Source organism: Athene cunicularia (assembly GCF_003259725.1).
Source record: "Athene cunicularia isolate RWA chromosome Z unlocalized genomic scaffold, athCun1 chrZ_part2, whole genome shotgun sequence".
Lineage (NCBI taxonomy): Eukaryota > Metazoa > Chordata > Aves > Strigiformes > Strigidae > Athene > Athene cunicularia.
In genome coordinates, this window is record NW_020799143.1 from 14,418,228 (window position 1) to 14,438,413 (window position 20,186).

The window sequence follows — 20,186 nt, forward strand, 5'->3', positions numbered from 1 at the left end:
TTTCCCTTTCCCTTTTCCCTTTTCCCTTTTCCCTTTTCCCTTTTCCCTTTCCCTTTTCCCTTTTCCCTTTTCCCTTTTTCCCTTTTTCCCTTTTTCCCTTTTTCCCTTTTTCCCTTTTTCCCTTTCCTTCTTTTTCTTTTTCTTTAACATTGCACTTCTAAGGATATATGCACTTTATACATAACATGCTTTCCCTCAGAGTGGGTATTTCCTCTGTGACAAACACTATTCTAAGGCCTAAACTGCAGATAAATGTTACAATAAAGGAATAATGTTTTTATGTTATCTGGCTCTTTAGAATCTCTGATGTTGTTGAGGTTCACTTACCCGAGTTTACCTCTGTATCAGATACAGATGCATGAATACCTCCCAGTCAGGTGCAGGAAGACTGTGAAACTATCTGATCTTAAATAAGCATACTAACCAATGATCTCCTAGTAGTATAACAAGCATAGGACTTCATGAATAGAATAGTTGGCATTGTAGCTAGATAAACTCATCAGTAGATGGCTTGGTAGAGAAGTAGAGGAAATAATGATTTTGAAATGATGAGGTAGGTGATAGCTCTTCCCACAGTTTTGTGTTTTAACAGTTGTGAATTTAGCTGCCTGAAATTCATGTTAACAAACGCCCTGAGATTACAGAGGAGTAGTTGTTTACATATGTGGTTATAGAGATAAGCTGTAGCAAGTATAAGATGTAGTGGAGTCACAGGAGGAATGTCCCATCATCATCATAGCCACCTTGCAGGAAAGACTATTTAGAGGTCTCTATGAGAGATTTACAAAGCTCTGCGGAACTCTTGTAGGTTCCACCAAGGAAGAAGGGAGAGACATTTCATACAGTTCTTATGGGTTGGTTAGATGTATTACAAACGAGTAGCTCAGTAAAGATCTGTAGCTGGAATTCACCAACAGCTTCTTTCTGAAGTTAAATCTGGTGGTTTGACTTGATAACAATTGCTTTGAAGGGAAGTGATAGTTCATCTTAAAGGAGTTCAACAGTGTGTACGACAATGTACTTCACTGCCCCACAGGCAAATAAAGAGATATGGGACAGTGAATGAAACAAATATTACCTGGTCTGGTTTTGGCAATAAGCCATCAGCATGATGTGGCTATGATAAAAGACAACATTTTGTTAGTCCCTTCTTAGGACTGTATTTTCAGGAAAGTATTAATGTCATTACACCTTAATGAGACATCAGCTATTCTGATCTAAATGTCTGCATTTAAGAAAGATCAATGTAACTGAAACAGGAGAGGGAGGATTAGAAGGATAAAGAGAATGAGAACTTGTTTTTGAGACAATATTAAAAAGGGCATAATCCACGTAGTGCAGCAAAACAAAGGACAAGAGGATATGGTTATACATGCACCAGAGCGTAAAGTAGAAAGAAAAAGAAACTTGAATCTAGAGAGGTGGTTTCTTAATTAAGCCAATGAGAGCTGCAGCATCTGGAATAGCCATAATGGAGGCAATGGGGCAACATTTTAAACAAGATTTGTAAAGAATTTAAAGGGGTATCTCTATAATTTTGTGGAAGAGGTTTATATTGAACACTGACAGAGATAGAGACTAGGCACCATCTTCTGAAGTTTCCTTCAAAGATTATGTAATAAAATCTGAAACAAGAAAGCATAAAATTTTTTCAGGAGAGTTATTACTGATTTTGCGGGTAGCATACAATTCATGTTGCTTTGTCCATTTTCTTGGAGGTGATGAATGTCTCTGTTATAGTTTTTATATTCCACTGCGTAGTCTGTCTTTACACAGAAAGGGCTATATCTGTGGTTCCAAATGAAACTGCCAAAATCATGTTTAATTCTGGCTTTTAGTGAATTATTCTTGGATCTTTGAATAGTTAAACTATATGATGTAATAATATATTATTTTATAGTGTGCATACACACACACACACACACACACACACGTATCTATATATATAAATATTATGCAGAATTACTCCTGCTGGCATTTAGTCTACCAGTGATACTTGCCTTCCTTTTATTTATATGTAGTTTTTTGTGTGAAGATTGTGGTGTTGCTCCAAAAGGTAATTTGCAGTCCTTTGTTTTGTAATCTATTGAGGGAGCTCAGGCAGGCAAAAATACCAGCTTTAATTCATCCTAAATGTCTTCTTTCAGAGTATGCTACCAAAATGTAGCATTTTGATTTAGGAGTGTTGAAACACTTGACTGAGTTTGAGAATTTAAAAAATTAACTGTTTTAGTATTTCAGATGTTTCAAATGAAATGTTTTAGTATTTGTGTTTAGAACATACAGAACTTCTGACTGTGAAAAATGTAGATAATTGAGCTAGTTATCTTAGGTTGTAACAAAATTTTGAAATGTGGAAAAACTGTGGTGGGAAATAGATGTTGTTTTTACAGGATATTTTTCTAGTCAGTTATAATGTATACTCCTTCCTCCTCACAGCCACCCTTTTATAATGATCCTTTCCTTCTGTATAAGTAAACATGTGAGGATATTTCAGGCACACTTAAACTTTGCAAAATTTTCTATAGTTTTTCATTTTCTATTCCAGACTGAAAAAGAAACTCTGGAAGACAACCTTAACAGCAGACAGCATGGTAGCTTTTTTAATATCTTTGGGTATACAGGAGAATAACAATGCCAATGACCTCAAATTCAGCTAGCAGTTAAAGACTCTAGGTTCTACACCATATCTGTTTTATCTTCTAGCATCACATCTGGATGTTCCTTTGGCAAAACTGTGCCTTAGGGTAGCTTCAGAAAAGCTAGGATTGTGCAAAAAGTATGCAGAAAATTGCAGTATGCCATTTTATGTCTAATAGTACTACAGTGGGAACAAATGAGTTCCTAGTGTGCGTATACTAACTGTTGAGGTTTTTGCCTGGATTTCTGAGAAAAACACTTCTATGGGATCACATTGCATTTCTCCTTGACTCTCAACTGTAGTAACTTTTGAAGCCAGTTTTGGTCAACTTTGGCTGGGAGTATACATCTGAAACATTAAGTTCCTGTAAGGTTTCACAAGGATAAGCTGACATTGTTGGGTAAAACCCTATTATTCTCACTGAGGGAAGTGCTGTAGGGCAAACCCACTCCATAGGGAATCTAGAGGGAGCTGAGAGATAGACACTAAGAACCCAGAAACCATCATTTGGCGTTTGTGTTTTTTAGAAATAAGTGGTTTCAAACAGGAAACACAACTGGAAGGGGGTGTTACTGATTCTGCTACTCAAGGAACTATTCCTACATTTTCATGTACTAAATACTATATTAAGGCCAATTATCACACTCTCACCCTTGAGGAAATGCAGCGTGGCTAATTCTGTGCCAGATACCCTGGCCTGACTGAGCACCTTTTTTGTGGTTTTTGGCCTGGTAGGAGATGGGAATATGTTGATATAATGCAGCTACTGTTCACCATCTCTCACTAGAAAGGATCCCTTGTTGAGAGAGGCCACTGATATTGAGGGAAATGGAGTATTGGGCTGAAGGAAGACAGTAGTATGGTGGAATTTATTCTTTAAGTCCATTCAGGAGGGCATCTGAGCAGTGATTTAAAGTTGGAAATACTTAAGTTTTTGGTTTCTTACCCCCAGTGGGTGGATTTGAGCATGTGCTTGTCGTTATGGTTTTGGATGTGAAAGTATGAGGTGGAGCAACCCTTGTGGTAGGTTGGAAATACTATGTGTTACAAAGAGGCTTTGTAGCACCCTGAAGCAACTGTGAACTCTCACCAGTCACTGTAGAAATGTTTGAAATCTTAATCACCCTGAAGCATTAAGATACTTTGTCATTTGAATGTGCTGCAGGGATATCTGGTAACAACACAGTAATGCAGTGGTTTTAGCTCTGTGCATCTATGCCTGGCAGTATGAAAACAAAGCTTTCAAATCAGAATACACTCCTACTATGCAGCTGATCTTGAATAGTGGCTGTGAGTACGCTGGGATGTTCTGACTTTACCAGAGCACAGAACCCAGCTCTGTACATTGTTGGAAAGATGACATTGTGCACTGTGGATTTGCCAGTACTCCCGCCAGTTTCCCCCTAGAGAACTGTCACAATCACAGTTATTATTTCAAGTTTAGACACCATGAATACTGGTGGGCACTACACAGGTAGTTTTTTTGTCACATTACATGTTTATTTCACTAGTAAGGCTGCTAGGGAGTCCTATTTGTATTCTAGAGTACATTACTTCTAATGGACCTGGGCAGTGTATTTGTTTAATCCTATAATCTAAATTATGGGATTAAGCATTGTCCCAGTATTTACTAGGGAAGGAAATTGAAACCTGTTGTCTGTGAGCAATGAATTTCTTTATCATGAAGTAGCAGTTCTGTTTTTAATAGGACATCTACACAAAATGCACAGCAGTTCCTCATCAGAGAGACCTTTTGAAAGCGTCAGCAAGTCTTGGGAGCAGTTGATCTCTGCTTTACCAACAGCTATTTAATACATGGTCTTAAAAATGTGCACTTAGTCCCACGTGAGGGTGGGGAAGGTTGCAGAAAGAGACAACAGATAATTTGCAACCTCAGTTTAACAAAGTCTTTGTGTAATGACTCCTAAGGATTAATACAGCTGTGTAAAGAGCTATCTAGGAGCTATCCGGTCTCTTTGAAGGGGTAGAGCAGAAGTAGTGTAAACTGAACACCAGAGTGACTGAGCCACAAGTTAATTAAAACTTTAATTAACATATGAATGTTGCATATGAATCTCTTCTCCTGGACATTTAGTGCAAAAATTATGTGCTTTTGCACGAAGTCTTGCTGTGACCCTGCTTGGTGTGTGCAGTTCAGGTCATGCTGTTTCAAAAAAATATTGTAGAACTAGGAAAGGAACAAAGGCCATGAGAATGATATCAAGTAGGAATGAGTTTCATATGAAGAGAGATGGATTAGACTAGAATAATTCAGATATTAAAACAGGTGAGTGAGAGAGAGAAAGAGAATGAGCAAGACACGAGAGAGAAGGGTGTGATGTAAAACAGCTTGGAGAAGGTGATCAGGGAAAGCTTGTCCTGTAATTCTTATAACAGAACTAAAATGCACTTAAGAAAATTATAAAGCAGTTGGTATAGAGAAATAGTTTTTAAAATACCATACCTATTTGTAAAATTCATTGTAGCTGAAAAAAAAAAAAAATTCAAAAGTGTTAAAAAATAAGTGGTTAGACAAATTGGTGAAAGTCTGCAAAGACTTGCAAACAAATTGTAGTGGAGGCTGGTGGAAAGAGCCCGGTGAACAAAATGGGAGCTACTACTCTTGTTCTTTTTGTAACTGTTTGCTTCAGGCCACTTTCAGGGACAAAGTGCTGAGTTAAATGGATACTTGCTTTTACCAGTAGAGGTGCATTTATGTACTAAACAGAATCTTGTCACAAATGATTAGTAGTGTGAATATACATATACACTTAATTCAGCAGTAACACTACTACGTATCTTGTGTAAAGATTAGTAACCTTGTAAACTAAATCGTTCTGCAAGCTATTTTAATAAAAATAAACATGTTTTTCCCATCAATTGTGAATTTGTTGTCTGTGAGCATGCGGTGGCTCATGCATACATAGAATATATGCAGATTTTATGGCCAGATGTTCATCTGGTGTAGAGGTTATGTATTGGTTGAGCTACTCCAACTTACTACATAGGAGTTTCTCTGAATATTTTAGTGTAATAGGAGTAGCAGAATAAGAATTTGGAAATTTGATTAATAAATTCCAGTTCAGAATTATACAAATGGTGATTCTGCTCCAGTGTATGGTACTCTTTCTGGACCAGATGAATTTTTGTGATAATGATGTATGGGCCTTTTTCCTGCTTAGCATACCACTAAGCAGAGCCCATGCCCTCATTTTGGGAACAGTCCAGAGGAACAGCTTCCTTGCTGCAATAGAGCAATACTGATATTCTTGGTATAGAGGTTCTTGAAGCCATGAAAAAATGGTGTCAGCCTCAGAGCATGAAGAGGAGGCACACAGGGTTCCCTGGATCCTTTGGCATGTGTTGTGCTGGTACAGAGTGGGCACCCAGTTAAGCCCCTGTCAGAGCTTTCGTTAGCTTTGGATAGAGTTCCTTTTTTTTTTTTTTTCTTTGAGTCTGACTTTTGGCAGGTGATGACCTGATGCAAGTCACTGCCTTGAGGCTAAAGGAAATTGATTGCAATTTTGCTTTCCATTCAAGGAAAAGGTTAGGAATTAATTTTCAAGATTAATATAGGATTGAGATTCAAACAAAGTTAATTTTATTACTTTTCTAGCAGTGTTTCACTGCATATCTCCCTTACTGCTACTCTTTTCTGTCCTTTAAAGAAAGTCTTCAAATCCAGTCATCTGTCTAGAATATTCTTGTGGCATCTGAAGGTTCTTCTGATTCTGTTTTACTGTAAGTGCATCTCAGCACTTGACTGAGTATTGTTTGCCAAGGGGGATTTAGACCTTCACAGCATTTGGCCACTTTTGGTTGCCCCTTAATTACTACTCCTCTTGCAAACACAGGGACTAAATCAAAGGCCTCTTGTGTTGGAGGAGGGGAGAGATTTTTCACTGAATTCATTGGACTTCCAATTGATCAGGTCCCAAGCACCTGGCTTGCACTTTTTGAGGGGAAGGGCTTTGGTTTATGCCAGTCTCATGCGAAGTCCATACGAAGAGGAGACTGGAGCACATATCTTTGCCCTGCAGAGTGGCTGTTGCAATGTATAGGAAGAACAGTGTGGGGATTTTAATGACACCTGGCCCCTTACAAGGGCTGTAAGAATACATATGGGACATTATGTCATCTTTCCACCCTATTCTTATTCTAAAACCCTTAACCCTGTGCTATACTGCGAGCAAGTTCAGTCCTGTCTGAGTTTATCAGTGAGTGACTGAAACAGGTTGTTGGCTGAAGTATCTTTACTAAAGTCACATCAGTGTTTGTGGAGTTAAATTGACTTTCTAGAATGGTGCTTTTACCCTTGTGTTATGTCCTTGCTCATCCTGGGCTTTTGCTGTGCAAGCTGGTAGCTCATCAGCTGCTCAGCATTTGTGGGTGAGCAGGAACACACCTGGCATTGCTAATGACTAGTCGGTGCCCCTTAAATGCTCATCAGGGGCAAGTGCTGTATTTACAAAAAACTGTACTAGTCTGAAACACAGCATGCAGTCACAATGAAACCTTAGTCAGAAGGGAATTCTTAGCATATTTTAGGATCCCAGAATCAAAAGTGATATCCATAATAGTTGCTTACTCAGCACTGGCACTTGAACCACCAAGACTTGTTAGCTATCCCATGACTGACCTGGATCTCTAAGTATCTTTCTTTCTGCCTTCTGCTTCTGTGAGGACATCTCTCTGATCATCTAGTTACCCAGCTCTTTCAGCAGAAGAGATTAGAAACTGGCAGTGCTGAACATGAATCTCCTCACAGGAACCTTGGTAACAGATGTTAGCTGGATTAGGATCAGATTCTTTTCTTCTCCATTGAGCAACAACCATGTTGCTAACATGTCATCAAGGAAATGGGAGGCTCAGCCTCTGCAGGAATGATTTCTGATGATCATTAAGTACAATGACATATAAAGCCAACCTGGTTTGAATGTGTAGGCCACCATCTTATTAAAGCAACCTTTATGGACAACAGTGTGAAATACATGAGGCAAAAATGAAACTGTGTGACAGTTGGGTTTTTTTCCTTCCCCTAGTTTGCCCATTTTACGGCAAGTAGAGAAATTAAAGATTCATGTCTCTGGTTCCAAGTTTCTGCCTGGCTTGTTTTGTCTATTTTATTTGGCTTATGAGGTGTTAGCCTTACAAGAAAGAAATGAATATACCTGTGGTCTCTTCCTGCAAGGCAGTGGCATGCAGTAGTAGTTACGAAAATTTTTTACAGTTGAAGATTTAATATACTTTTAAAATTTGACCTGACAAGCTAACTTGAAATTTTATATTTTACTTTCATATGTGGATTTTTTTTCCTTTTTGAAGAGCCAGATGCTTTTGAGTTGAATATTCCTGCAGAAACCCTTAGATAAATTTATAGGAACTTAATCTGGCCCTATATATAACAGCTAATTAGTCTTGGAATAAATATAGCATGAATATTCTGTAATAGAGATGAGGCACAGTTATTGATTATTAATAGTCAATACCGTAAGGCTGGAAAATAAGTACACCAGGAGAAAATCTTTTCTAAAATTCAAATTGAAATATGCAAGCAAATATAGAGGTGGCTATTTCCAGAAGTACTAGCAATGACTAGGTGTTTGTCTTCCCCTGACACTTAGAGAGCATTAAGTACCTAATTCCTGTGCTTTTGAAAATCTCCACAAATTATAAAGTAACTGCTCAGTTTTCTGGAAGATTCACGTGAATTGCCTACATGTTTGCAATCTTCCACCAGCAGAAGGTCACTACAGAAATCTGGGCTTCTAAAAACTGCCTGTCAGTTCCTTGACCTCCAAGTGAAAGTCTAGACTGTTTAATTGCTCAGTGTCTTTTCAATCGATTTTTAACTCGTGAAAGCCAGGTCTTAGAAAAACGTTTGGTTTTGGACATATTAGTTAGATCTGCATTCCTGGGGGTTTGGTGCACTGCATGAAGAATTTAATCCATGTTTCCCCTTTTTCATTATTCATATGGTGAATTATGAGGATTTCATATTTGCAAATTGGCTTTTTTTATCTCTGACTTTCTGTTGGAATAGGTAGTTGACTTTTCCAAACAGCTGTAAATGCTGACCTGGTCTATGATAATATTTCAGCCTGGCCATTCAAAATCAAACAAATTGTGTTGTGCTCCTGCTAGGTGAAAATAGAGAAATGCCTCTTAACTCTTAGTTCCCTGGGAACTGTACAGCACAGCTCAGTGTCCCCAGTTCCTCTTTGCTCTCTGAATCTTTAGGTAGGACTGCCTAGATCTTGGGGAGGGGGTGGTGGTGGTGTGTGCATGTGAAGATGTTGAGGAAAGTAAAATTGCATATCTTTGCGTCTTGTCTGGTTTCCTATTTGTGAATTAATTCTGGATTATGTATCTATAAAGTACTGCAGACTGTATCCAGTTTCCTAATTTGCCTTACCTTTTTGTGAACAACGCTCAGCCCCCATTTTTTCAGAGCAAAATCTATAAATAATATTTCTGTGTGATTTAAAAAAGAATGAAATGAGCTAGATATTTCTGGTAAGTTGATGAAACAGTCATTGCTTTCTCAATTTTATTTCTTCTTGTCCTCTTGTCCTCAAAAAAGAGAGGTATGAGTAGAGGGAAGAAGTGAAGAAATGGTGTAGGCTGGTTTGTTGTTGTTGTTTGAAGTTTGGGGTTTTTTTTGTTTCTTTTTTTTTTTGTTTCTTTTTTTGTCTTTTGAGTATGAGGGTTCCATATCAGTCTTTCAGTGATAACTGATCTTCAAACAGAAATACATAGTAGTGCTTATCACCAGTATTGCTGTAAACTGTAATGCAGGAGTTTCTGAGAAGCCACACTACATAAGCTGCAGATACTTGAAAATGTTCTTTCCAAGGTATTTAATTTGTCAGAAGTTCTATTCCAGAAAACCAATTCACAGTTACATCTGATTTTAACTGAATTCTTGAGATGTCATGAATTTTAGAATAAAAACTTTCTGTCACCTATTAATAGTTCCTACAAAATATCCTCCCCTGGCCTTTTCTGTAGTAGAATTACTATAAGTTATGAGGAAAATTAGTAGCTGATGTAGATTATTTTAAGTATTACATATGGCTTAAAAAATGTGAAGTATTCTATTTAAGGTTTTAGAGCTAGACTGAAAAGTGTTAAAAATGAAACCCTCAGTGCAAGGCCTTCCAGTGTTGATTATGGTTGTTAAAGCTGAATACTGTGCTTTTCGACCAGTTTCTTCTGCAGCACAAATCTCATTTTAGTGTGGAGATTTTTTGTTTACAGGAAAAATCCTAGTACAACTGGTGGTGGCTGTGGTCAGAAGTGGTACTTGAATATCATTGTGGGTTTTGTCAATCAAAACATCCTTCTGAACAATTTAGCTAGTGTTAGCAGGGAATGTGCTAAGGCTTTTAACTAAAATGTTAGTCTAGCTTTTTGTCACAGAAGCATCTGAGCCTATTTTCCAGGAGAATAATTAAAGTTTTACTACTATTGAAGTCTTTCCCTGGAAAGTTTTACACTAGTACAACAACTCTCTGTTGTGCATTGACTGTCTAACATAAACATTTCATGGAAAAGTACACTCTTTTTCCCTACAGATTTTAGTTCTGGATAGAAAAGAACAATAGCTTTTGTTCTGAGGGTGTTGACTGAGAATACAGTATTTACACATGCTTTAGATATAAGAACTGTAGAAGACATCATTAATGAACATATGATGGTAGTGTTTCTGGATAGTCTGTCCTACTGTCCAGTATGGTAATTTTTCTGGAAAAAAATGGCTGAAAGCATAAGACTGAAATGCTTGATACAAATTAATCATGAGATCCTGTCTTCTTTAAATTTGTCTTTGAAATATTTGTTTTAGTTTTGTGTCAACTACGTCTTGCAAGCAGTAGTAACATCAAATATGCTTATACAGTGCAGTTCCAGTATTACAGCAGTATGGAAGTGCTTTTTCCAGTTTATGTATGTCTCAGTGAAACAAAAATTCTGTTCTGTTTTTGATACCACATACATCTACAAGATGTTGTTATCTGGTGTGATCTGTATTAACCTCTGCTCTCTACTTTTCCTTTCCAGCACTGGCTAGAGCCCAACAAGTCCATCTTCAAGCAAATGAAATGTAAGTGTTATGAGCTCATGTTTTTGAACTGCTTTTGAAATGCCCAAAGGTTTTCCTGTGGTAATTTAAGACATGCTTCACTTGGTTCTTGGTGCAAATAGGCCCTACATGTCCTGTCCGGACCCCTAAAAATTCCATGCAACCGTCATTTCACTGTGTCATGATGCTCTGCACATCAACAAGTTTCCCTTACTGCTCAAGGCTAGAGCCAGAGGCCAGCTGACTGTGGGATGGCAAGTCTGGTGAGAAGACCTGTATGTTCTGGCACTCGTTTACAGTCAAATGCAATCAGCTACTGGGAGATAGCAATAAAACAGACAATATGACAATCTGCTTCTGGGTCTTTTGGTTTGCTTTCTATCCACTGCTTGCTGCTTCCTGACAAAGCAGGTCATTGATTTGAGATCATTCTTACAGTCCAGCAAACTCAAGTGCTTTGGGTTAAATAGTGAGCTCCTGCCACTGGCAAGTGGAAGATGACAAACACTTATTTTAAAAAGACTCCTCAAATAGGAATGTATTGTTTTAATTACCTTTTTGAAATGTTACAGTTTGGCTCATCCTTGTCATTAAATCAGCCAACTGTGAAGACTTCTTCAGGAAACAGAACTACTATGGTTCTCAGAAGTTTATATCCAGAAGCAGAAGAGAGTTTATTTGGCAGTTCTGGAGACTTGATTTAGGTCACTGGGAGTTGTGTCTTGTTTAATAAAAGCTGTTGTCTATCTGTCTACTTAGTTTATGAAATTAAGGAGAATTTTACTCACCCCCTATATGCAGTTGTCTTCTGTTTTAAGCATAAAGTTGTCTTTTGTGGGGGAGATAATGTATTTGTTTTAAAATGTAATGAGGTTTAAGAGATTGTCTAATATGTAAAACCAGTTAATCTTAGGTGTTCACTGGACTACATGAAATACTGCAAGAAATTCTTCCATTAATGCAACGGTAGTGTATATTGCAATATGTGTGTACATGTGTATATAAACATGAACACATGCACTTAGCAAATTCAGTGTGAACTGTTTATATCTAGTGTTCAGGTAGCTGGAGCATTATCTGGTAAAAAATAAGTTCAAGAATGTCAAGCTAAAACTAAGCTGTGTTCCTCTGCAATGATGGTGAAGGAAGAAAACAGGGACTGTAATAATTACAAATTATCTTTATCTCTTTCTTCCTTCTGATGTGTTATCAAACGTAGAACAGAATTTCCTCCAAGTATTCTCTAATCTGCATTTGCATCACTGCTTTCACCCAGCAAAGTGTAAGGGCTCATGCTTCTTGCTGGACTTTGCATAACAACATATTCAGGATCTCTGCCAACAGATGCGTTGAGAGTGTTTTGATTTATTCAAAACAACTCTACCTGCATATAGATGTTGCCTAGATGTGACTGATGATTCTCCATAAACTCTACAGATGTAGTGATGTGATGGTCTCATCAGAGGACTTGTGTGGTTTTTGGGGTAGAATCCTAATCAAAATTCTGAAGACTGAAAAATGAATGCATAGAAAAAAAGCAAAATAAAATGCAACTAGTATAAAGTTATTTATCACGGTGAAAAGGTCTCAAAAACAACCGTGAAAGAGAATGAAATCCTAACAAAGTGTTTTGTTATCAGCCTTAGATTTAGGACACAGAAGTAGAATTAACTATGTGATTGGCTTTTCATGAGCAATTTCACTTTAATACTGATGTAATTTAGCTTTATCTTTTGCCACAGATGAAGAACTTTAGTTGCTACACTAACCCTTTAAGGAAACAAGCCAAGGAGATAGATATCTATTTTATATACATGTGTAGAATCCATGTAGACTATGAATAAATATAACTTTTGCTCCCACAGGTTTCAAGGATGTTTTTGTAAGCATTTCACATCAGGAACCTCTTATTTTTCTAAAAATATGCTATGTTAATGTAGAACACTAAACAGGTTCTAAAGGCACACAGGTTAATTTGTATTTTACCTAAAAATATTCAGTTTACTATGAAAAGGATTAGACTCAGAAGAAGAAATGAACAATATTAATTTGAAAAGCATCACAGTCTCAGGTGACAGAAGTGAGAACTGAAAGTAGTAGCAGGTGGAAAGTGTAAAAGCTGAAGCAGTGAAGTGACTGGTTAACAGAACATATATTATTTATATAAGACTTCTAGGAGAAATGGTAGCAGAAATCTCTTCAAAGTGACTGTATTAGATATAGGTTTCCTTTTTTTCCTTTGCCGTTAAGGAATTTAGAAAACAGTGAAATTATGTGGTTTGTAAGAATGGATTTTCATTTCCTCTGATGCGAGAGTAGGTTATGTTAATACCAATAATTCAAAAAGTTCTAATGTTCTCAATTCAGTTAAATGCTCAGATTTACTCAGGATTACAGAGCACTTGCAAACATTCAGCAAAATCTGAAAAATGGTGTGTACTTGATCTCAGCTGCCATTTGTGGGAAACTTCATTTTCTCCCAGCACAGTAACAAGTTTTTCAGTGTATGTATTCATGCAGCTCAGTATTGACAAATATTCAGAGAAGTGGAAGAATGACTGGGAATAGTGTTTTAAAGCAAATCACAGTAGGTACTAGATTTCATGGGCTTCATTAGTACATGAATCAGGCATAATCACTCTATATAGTCAGGTTGTACAGAAATCACAATTTGGCAGCTATATGTTTCTGTCAGTGGGATAGAATATCGTATGTTTGAAGCTCTGAAGTCTGCACAGGTTCTTGTGTGATGTGCTACCACTTTAATTTCTTTCACTTTGGCGAAGATTGCTTTAAGTTCATATTTAGTAATACTGGAATATGACAGAAGGAATCTTCCAAAATATCTTGTATTTTGTCTTACCACATATGAAACCATATTTAAATGTGTCCTGGTGCAACACAAAAAGAATGAAGGCATGGCATCTTTTTTGTCTCAGCATCTACCTTCACATTTTCCATCTTCACTGAAATGTTTCTGTCATAACGTGATGCGTACAGTCTAGGTCTGTGCCTCAGCCATTTTTACCACTAATGTTGCCTGAGAGGGGAAATTTTAATCTATGAGAAATGTCCTGAACCACTGCCAGTCATGTCTGTACTGGTTGAAGCCAGTTGGTGTCCAGTGACCAGTAGCTGTGAGCACCATGCTTCTTATAGTGTGTTGAAAAATTCTGTGGATGATTGCCCAGGGTAGCTGCATCTTTGTGGTTGTAGATAAAGACCTTTTAAAACCAGTTTTTCTGTTCTTTTGCATGTTCTTGTGTACACAGTCATTCTCTAACAGATACTGACAGTAAAGTCCTTTTCCATTTGGCCATCATGTTTTCTTATTTTCTGTGTTGGAATGTCTTGGTATAAATCCTACTGGTCACATCAGTGCTAATGTTTAAGGAAAGAACAGAGTTTTCCTATGTGCTTTCCCTTTCTCTTTTTTCATTAATTTTAAAGGTTATTCTGTATAATAAGTATGCAGCTATCCTGTAATGTGCTTTGTGGGAAATATCCAAGTATATGCATTTTGTTCTTGATGATAGTGGAACAGAATCAATTCTGTTCTGATATGCAGGATTTCAAAATTTACGTGTTTTGCTTTCTGCCTTGCATCTCATGAACTGAGTGAGTAATGCAAAAAGGATGTTCTCCTGTGTCAGGCCATTGGAATTTTTAAGTTAATTTCCTTGATCTCTAATGTTGTCATAAAACATGAAAGGAGATGGAATGAACCAGAGGAAACAAGAACCCAGTTGCAGAGGTAGGTTGTGCAAAACTTTGTAAAGATTCTTAAATCTCAACAAACTTGTCATCAGTTTTTGTGTCTCATTACAAATCTAAGAAGGAGTTTAATCAAATTTGAGGTTCATAAATCCATGCACAGTGAAAACAGGCAGTTTTATGTGCATCTTCAGGCACTAATCTAAATGCTGTATATTCTTTACCTGTGATCCTCCTGAAGATTTAATAACATACTTTAAAGCATTATAATGACTGGTTGACAAAAATCCACCTTGCCCTGTGTTGTTGCCTAATTCAGTGCAATGAGGAAGATTCCACAATTTGAGGTTTGTGATAGATCAGGTATATCTCATGCATACAATAAAAACCCTGAGTAGTGTTCTGTCTATCTTTAAACATGCTCAGCAAGTGGTATGGATAAACAGTTGATTTGTTTGGTAAGGCAAGAGGTATACGGAAACAACAGCATATGTCTTAGGGTTCCCCCGAGATCCTTCTGCAGCATCACTGAAGACTGTTTGAGTGAAATGTTTTTCTATTTTTTGCAAATGATCACTAACTTTGGTGGCATAACATAGTTCAAAGAATATGTAAAATCAGGGGGAGATGAAGGAAGTTTCTGCAATGTTGCATTCTCAGGGCTATGAAGATAATTTAAACATCTACTTTTGGCTTTCAGTATCCATCTGTACTCTGTGTTTAAACAAAAAGCAACACTGTTAGTAGAGCTTATTACATAAGCTAGTATTTGTGCCAGATGAAAAGCAGGTTGTTAAATAGGAAACCTTTCCAAAAGTGGCAGGTAAGAATCTTTTGTCCTTCTCCCTCTTGGCTCACACTTTTAAAAATTCAGTCAAGTTTTTCATGAGCTTTTAAAAACAATTTTTCTCTTACGTAAATATTTTTTCTTGTTGTTTCAGAATGTGTAGTTTTACTTAAGTTTATCATTCCCTATAAACTCTTAATCTACACAGAAGGTTAATGATTCAGTGGGCTTTGCTTAAAAATGAATGCACATGAGACTTGGTCCCTTATACACTGCTGTTTGTGCCAAGGGGTGCAGCTTCCATATCCCTCTTTTTTTCTGGTTAAGGGTGTTACAGTTCAGGTGTTTAGCTAGGATAGTTTCATGTATATTGGGTAGCTTGTCTTAGTTAAATGAACTGAAATAAAACTTAAAAACATATCTGGAAACCTTCCATGCTGTGTGTGTAGTTCCTTCATGAGGGCCTAATCATGACTCGTTTCAGCATATGATAATGATTTGATTAACCATTTAAATAGTTTTATTTGTTCTTTTGCCTTGATCTCTTGTGTGCTGTTAGCACATAAGATGGCAAATTAATAGCCCTATTGCAATGGAGTTTGCAGTCTCGATGCTAAAGTAATTTGAAAGTATTGTAATTGTGAATCTTTTTTAGTGAGAAAGCAAAGCCTGTGATGGTAGAAAATTTTGACAAAGCCTTGGCATTTCACTAGAGCAACTGTTGCTTATCTGACAGATAGAGGACCACTCTGAAAGAAGAGGCTGAAAGCTACTATAAAACTTACTCTATTCAGGCTAGTTTTGTGTTGAAGAAATACTGTTCTGCAAGTCTTCTGTTTTGGGAAGATTTGTTCTTAGTTTCCACTTTAATGTGTGAGTAAGTGGTAGAAAGTAATTTTGCTTTCAAGGAATTGAGGAATTGTCTGGTTTGACAATCTCATCCCTTGAGCTGATACAATTCACTGACTGTCTTACTTTCCACTACAAGAATTTTTCCAGTGCTGTAAAATCTGTAAAACAAAAGCCTTACTAAATGTTTATATAATGATCAAATGCATTTTTGGAGGAACATTAGGCTTATGATCCATTTTAAAACTAGGATGGAGAGGAAGGTGGACAGCTGTGAGGGTTCCCTCCTTTCTCTTTTCAAGTGTTCATTGTTTGTGTCTGGTTTTCTATCTGGGAAAGAGGAACAGAAAAAGGATCCTGTTCCCTTCTATAATTGCAGGGTACCTTCTTATCTCCAGAGATGAATTGTGTGGAGGGGATCATATTATTTTTAACGTTTCAAATTGCAGGTCTTGATTGTTCCATTCTTGAAGGTGTTGCTGAGAAAGGACCTCTGTTTAGCAGACTGCAGAAGCCTTGTTTTGTATTGCTTGCTGCACTGCTGAGGAATATTGTTACAGAAGCTTGAGTGTAGGTAGTGGTTTGTAAAACAGGCTTCAAACTGCCTTGCCAAATCTGTGTATTCTGTGCATTGGTGTATACTTCTGTCATCTACTGTCCTTCTGCTACAAGGAAAACATTTGCTATTATAACCTTTTCTATTAACTGAATGTGGGCTGCTTTTTAGTGCAGTCTTGAGGGTTTTTTTTACCTTCAGAGGGCTTGTCAAGATTTGATTAGCTTGAATGTTCAAACCATCCCTAGAGAACACTTAAGACTTGTTTTTCTTTCTCCATTTCCTCTTACTTGTTTCTATTTGTTATTGTTTTCTTGCTTTCTTTTTTTCTGTATTCGTCATCTCTCCTTCCACATCTTTTCTGACATTCCTCTTTGTGCCTTAAATGAGTAGTTATCCAAACAAGTAAAAAAAAAAGGGAAATCAGTTTTTGTTGAGGCTGACTGTACATAAAGAAGTGCAACATGAAGTCTTGAAAGGGGAAAATAGTCCTTCATCTTCAGAAGCAGTTGAACCTTCCTAAAGATACCAATCATAACAAAATTGTAATGCATTTTTATTTTCTGTTGTTTGTACATCACATGAAACTATGTGATATCCAGACATGTTTCTGGAAAACTGCAGCGTCCGAGTAAATACTGCAGTCGAAGTAGCTTGAAGAGTATCATGATTGTTGAACTAATTTCCACATGCAGTTTATACAAACCAGTTGATCTAGAATGGTTGAGGAGATGGTAGAGGAAAATATTCTGGTAGCTTAGTGGTTACTGTTAGAGATTACAATATCTAAAATGTAATTTCTTGTTTCACCTGTTCTTTTGCTTCATTTCCTCTGTAATTTGCTTTGTCCTTTTCTTCTGCCTTCCCTTATTTTCCTTCTGTAAAAGCACTGTCTGTTCAAGATTTAGGAAAGTTAGATTGACTGTGTGCATTCAGTATGCATTAAGACTAGGGGACTTAAAACTAGAATATGATAGATCTGCACTTTACTATGAATTAAAGTTGCATGGATACTTTCTTTTAAAAGAGCAAAGCAAAACAAAACCCCCAACCCCCAACTTGTTAAAATTGAGGTCTATAAATGTTGAGTACTAGTGTAAATATGCAGAAAGTTAATTTCATAGTTAAATATTTTAATAAAAGGATTATAATTCTGCACTCGGGTCTATAGGACACTCCCAAATGAGCACAGTGATCACATGTTCCCATTTTGTGTGAAGTCTCAGCGTTTCCTCTGTTTTTGTCCATCTAAAAATGGCTACGCTGGTAAATGTTTTGGTAAAGACTACCCTTGCACGGCTTACTGTGCTGACACCCTTGTTGCTTGGACAGCAGTTCTGCCTTGGCTGGAATCTCTCTCAGTGTGACCAGCAGGCCTGTCAGTCAATGGCCTCTGTAATATAGATGTTTTTTTTCCACCACACCATTTACCTTTTGAAGATGCAGTATTTTTCTTCTCACTTCAAAGTGGAATTTAAAACATGAACATTACATGGCTACAGATAACCCTGAGGGCTCTGCCTACCTGCGTATTGTGCCTGTTGTGATATTTCTAAGCCTTCTAATTGTTTTTCTTGTCTTTTATCCTAACACGATTATCCCAAGACACCTCTTTTATTGGAATAATAGTCTTCGATTGCTTTCTGTCTGATAATCACCGGAAGATTATCTGGCCTAGGATTAGATATCTTGAATGCTATGAAAGGTACAATAGTGGGATATAAAGCTGTGTTCATTAATGTAAAGCTGACAGACAGATTGCAGAATTGAAATAATTACTGTTATTGTGAATTTTCTTCCTTTCTTCCTTTTTTTTTTTTTTTGAGAAGTGAAAGTATTGTACTTAAGGCTTGGTATTCATACCATAGCTCAGGAGAGAGTAATGTAGTCTTATTAAATACTGGAAACAGAAACAATTCTGTTGTTTCTAGTTTAATTAGCCAAATTTAATTAACAGTCTCTTCCATTCTGTAGTCTACATAACACCTTTATATCTCATTGACAAGATGCAATTGTTTCCTGTTTGCAAACTGCCAAAAAAAAAGCAGCCCAAATGTGTTTCATACTTCTTGGATCAAGCAATTAAGTCTTGAGAGGTGTAAAACCATTTATAAATAGATTTGCCTAGGTTAGCTGTATTTTGCATGTTCTTTGGCCTTCTTTGTTGTCTGTCCTATTATTTTCATATGTATATATAATATTTATTAATTTTCTTTGAATCCCTGCCTGATGCTTCAGAGCTAACCATCACACAGGCTACTTTATAAGACTATGGGAGGCCACTCCTTCAGAATTGCTGAGGCAATGTTTGTTTGCTGCTGTCTCATGCTTTTTCTTTATAATGTTTCAGCTCATCCACCATATACCATGTGCTTTAGAGTGAAATTCTACCCACACGAACCCTTGAAGATTAAAGAAGAGCTCACCAGGTATTTTTGTTTGTTTGTTTGTTTGTTTGTTTGTCATTTAATGTACATAGTTAACAAGTTCAAAATAAGACAGTTGTGTTGGGTAGGGTTCTCACCATTTATGCTAAACTACTAGAGTAGACATACATGTGCACTATTGGTAGGTTTTTTATTTTTTGTGATACATACTGATTTTAAAAAGTAGTTTAAGGGGATTTTTCTATAACATACAGATAAGTAGCGATGTTGTTGCAGAACTTTCAGAATGAGAAGCAATGGTCAAATGACTGGGCAAGGATTATCCTGACTCTCCCCATGGCTAGGATTGTGGTCTTGAGCAAGACCTTCCTTTTGTGTCTTACGGGTTGTGGGTTTTTTTTTGTGTGTGTGTTTTTTTTTTTGTGTGGGTTTTTTTTTTTTTTTTGTAATGAATAATATGTGGAGTTTAATTCAGTAATGGCCCCAACTATTTCAACAAGAACACATAGTCTCAGTGAATTTTCTCTTGTCTGCGTCTTTAGGACCACAAACAAGGTAGTATTTTTAAAGTACGGACAGACTTTTTGCATACTGATGTAAAGGTGCAAACACAACTGTGCATCAGATCAGTCATCATTAATGAATGGGAGTTTTGTCCTTCCTACTAGCCATTGTGAGTACTCTGTTGCTCTGGGTATTTTTCAAGAAATGTACTTGGGGGAGAAAATGTAGGAAAGGAACAGCTCTTTTGTCCTCTGCACCAGCTGTGCAGGACTTTGTGTACTCCTTACCACATTGTTAGTCAGCAGGTCACACTGCTGACTATTAGTTGCATGTTGCAGAAGCACGAAGCGCCTGAGTGCTTTTTGCCTTGAGCTGATGCTTTCCCTAAGCCTGGCAAATTCCTATGCTCACATCACTTCATGAATGGGAGTCATCCCATTATCCCTGGTCTCATACTGAACGTTTCAACAACAGTTTGCATTGTGTTCAATGGTAAGTTTATAGATTATAAGTTTATAGAGCAGCTGGAACATGAACTTCGTATTATAGCTGTATATCATAGGTGAAATACTGGAACTGTTTAGTTGAGTGAACAGGTTGTAAACTAGGAAGTCAAGGGATTTTCATTATATGTTAGTGTTTGTCCTTGGATGAATGTTTTACTT

The 20,186-nt window shown here is 37.0% G+C and overlaps 1 protein-coding gene across 1 annotated transcript in view; it reads left to right on the top strand.

The window, feature by feature from the left end:
* Positions 1–20,186, top strand: part of FRMD3 (FERM domain containing 3) — an 82,156-nt gene that overhangs the window by 2,758 nt on the left and 59,212 nt on the right. Inside the window, exons 3-4 of the mRNA XM_026866043.1 lie at positions 10,703–10,745; positions 18,981–19,059. Of these exons, the coding sequence (XP_026721844.1) occupies positions 10,703–10,745; positions 18,981–19,059 (122 nt within the window). The remainder of the gene's footprint in view (positions 1–10,702; positions 10,746–18,980; positions 19,060–20,186) is intronic.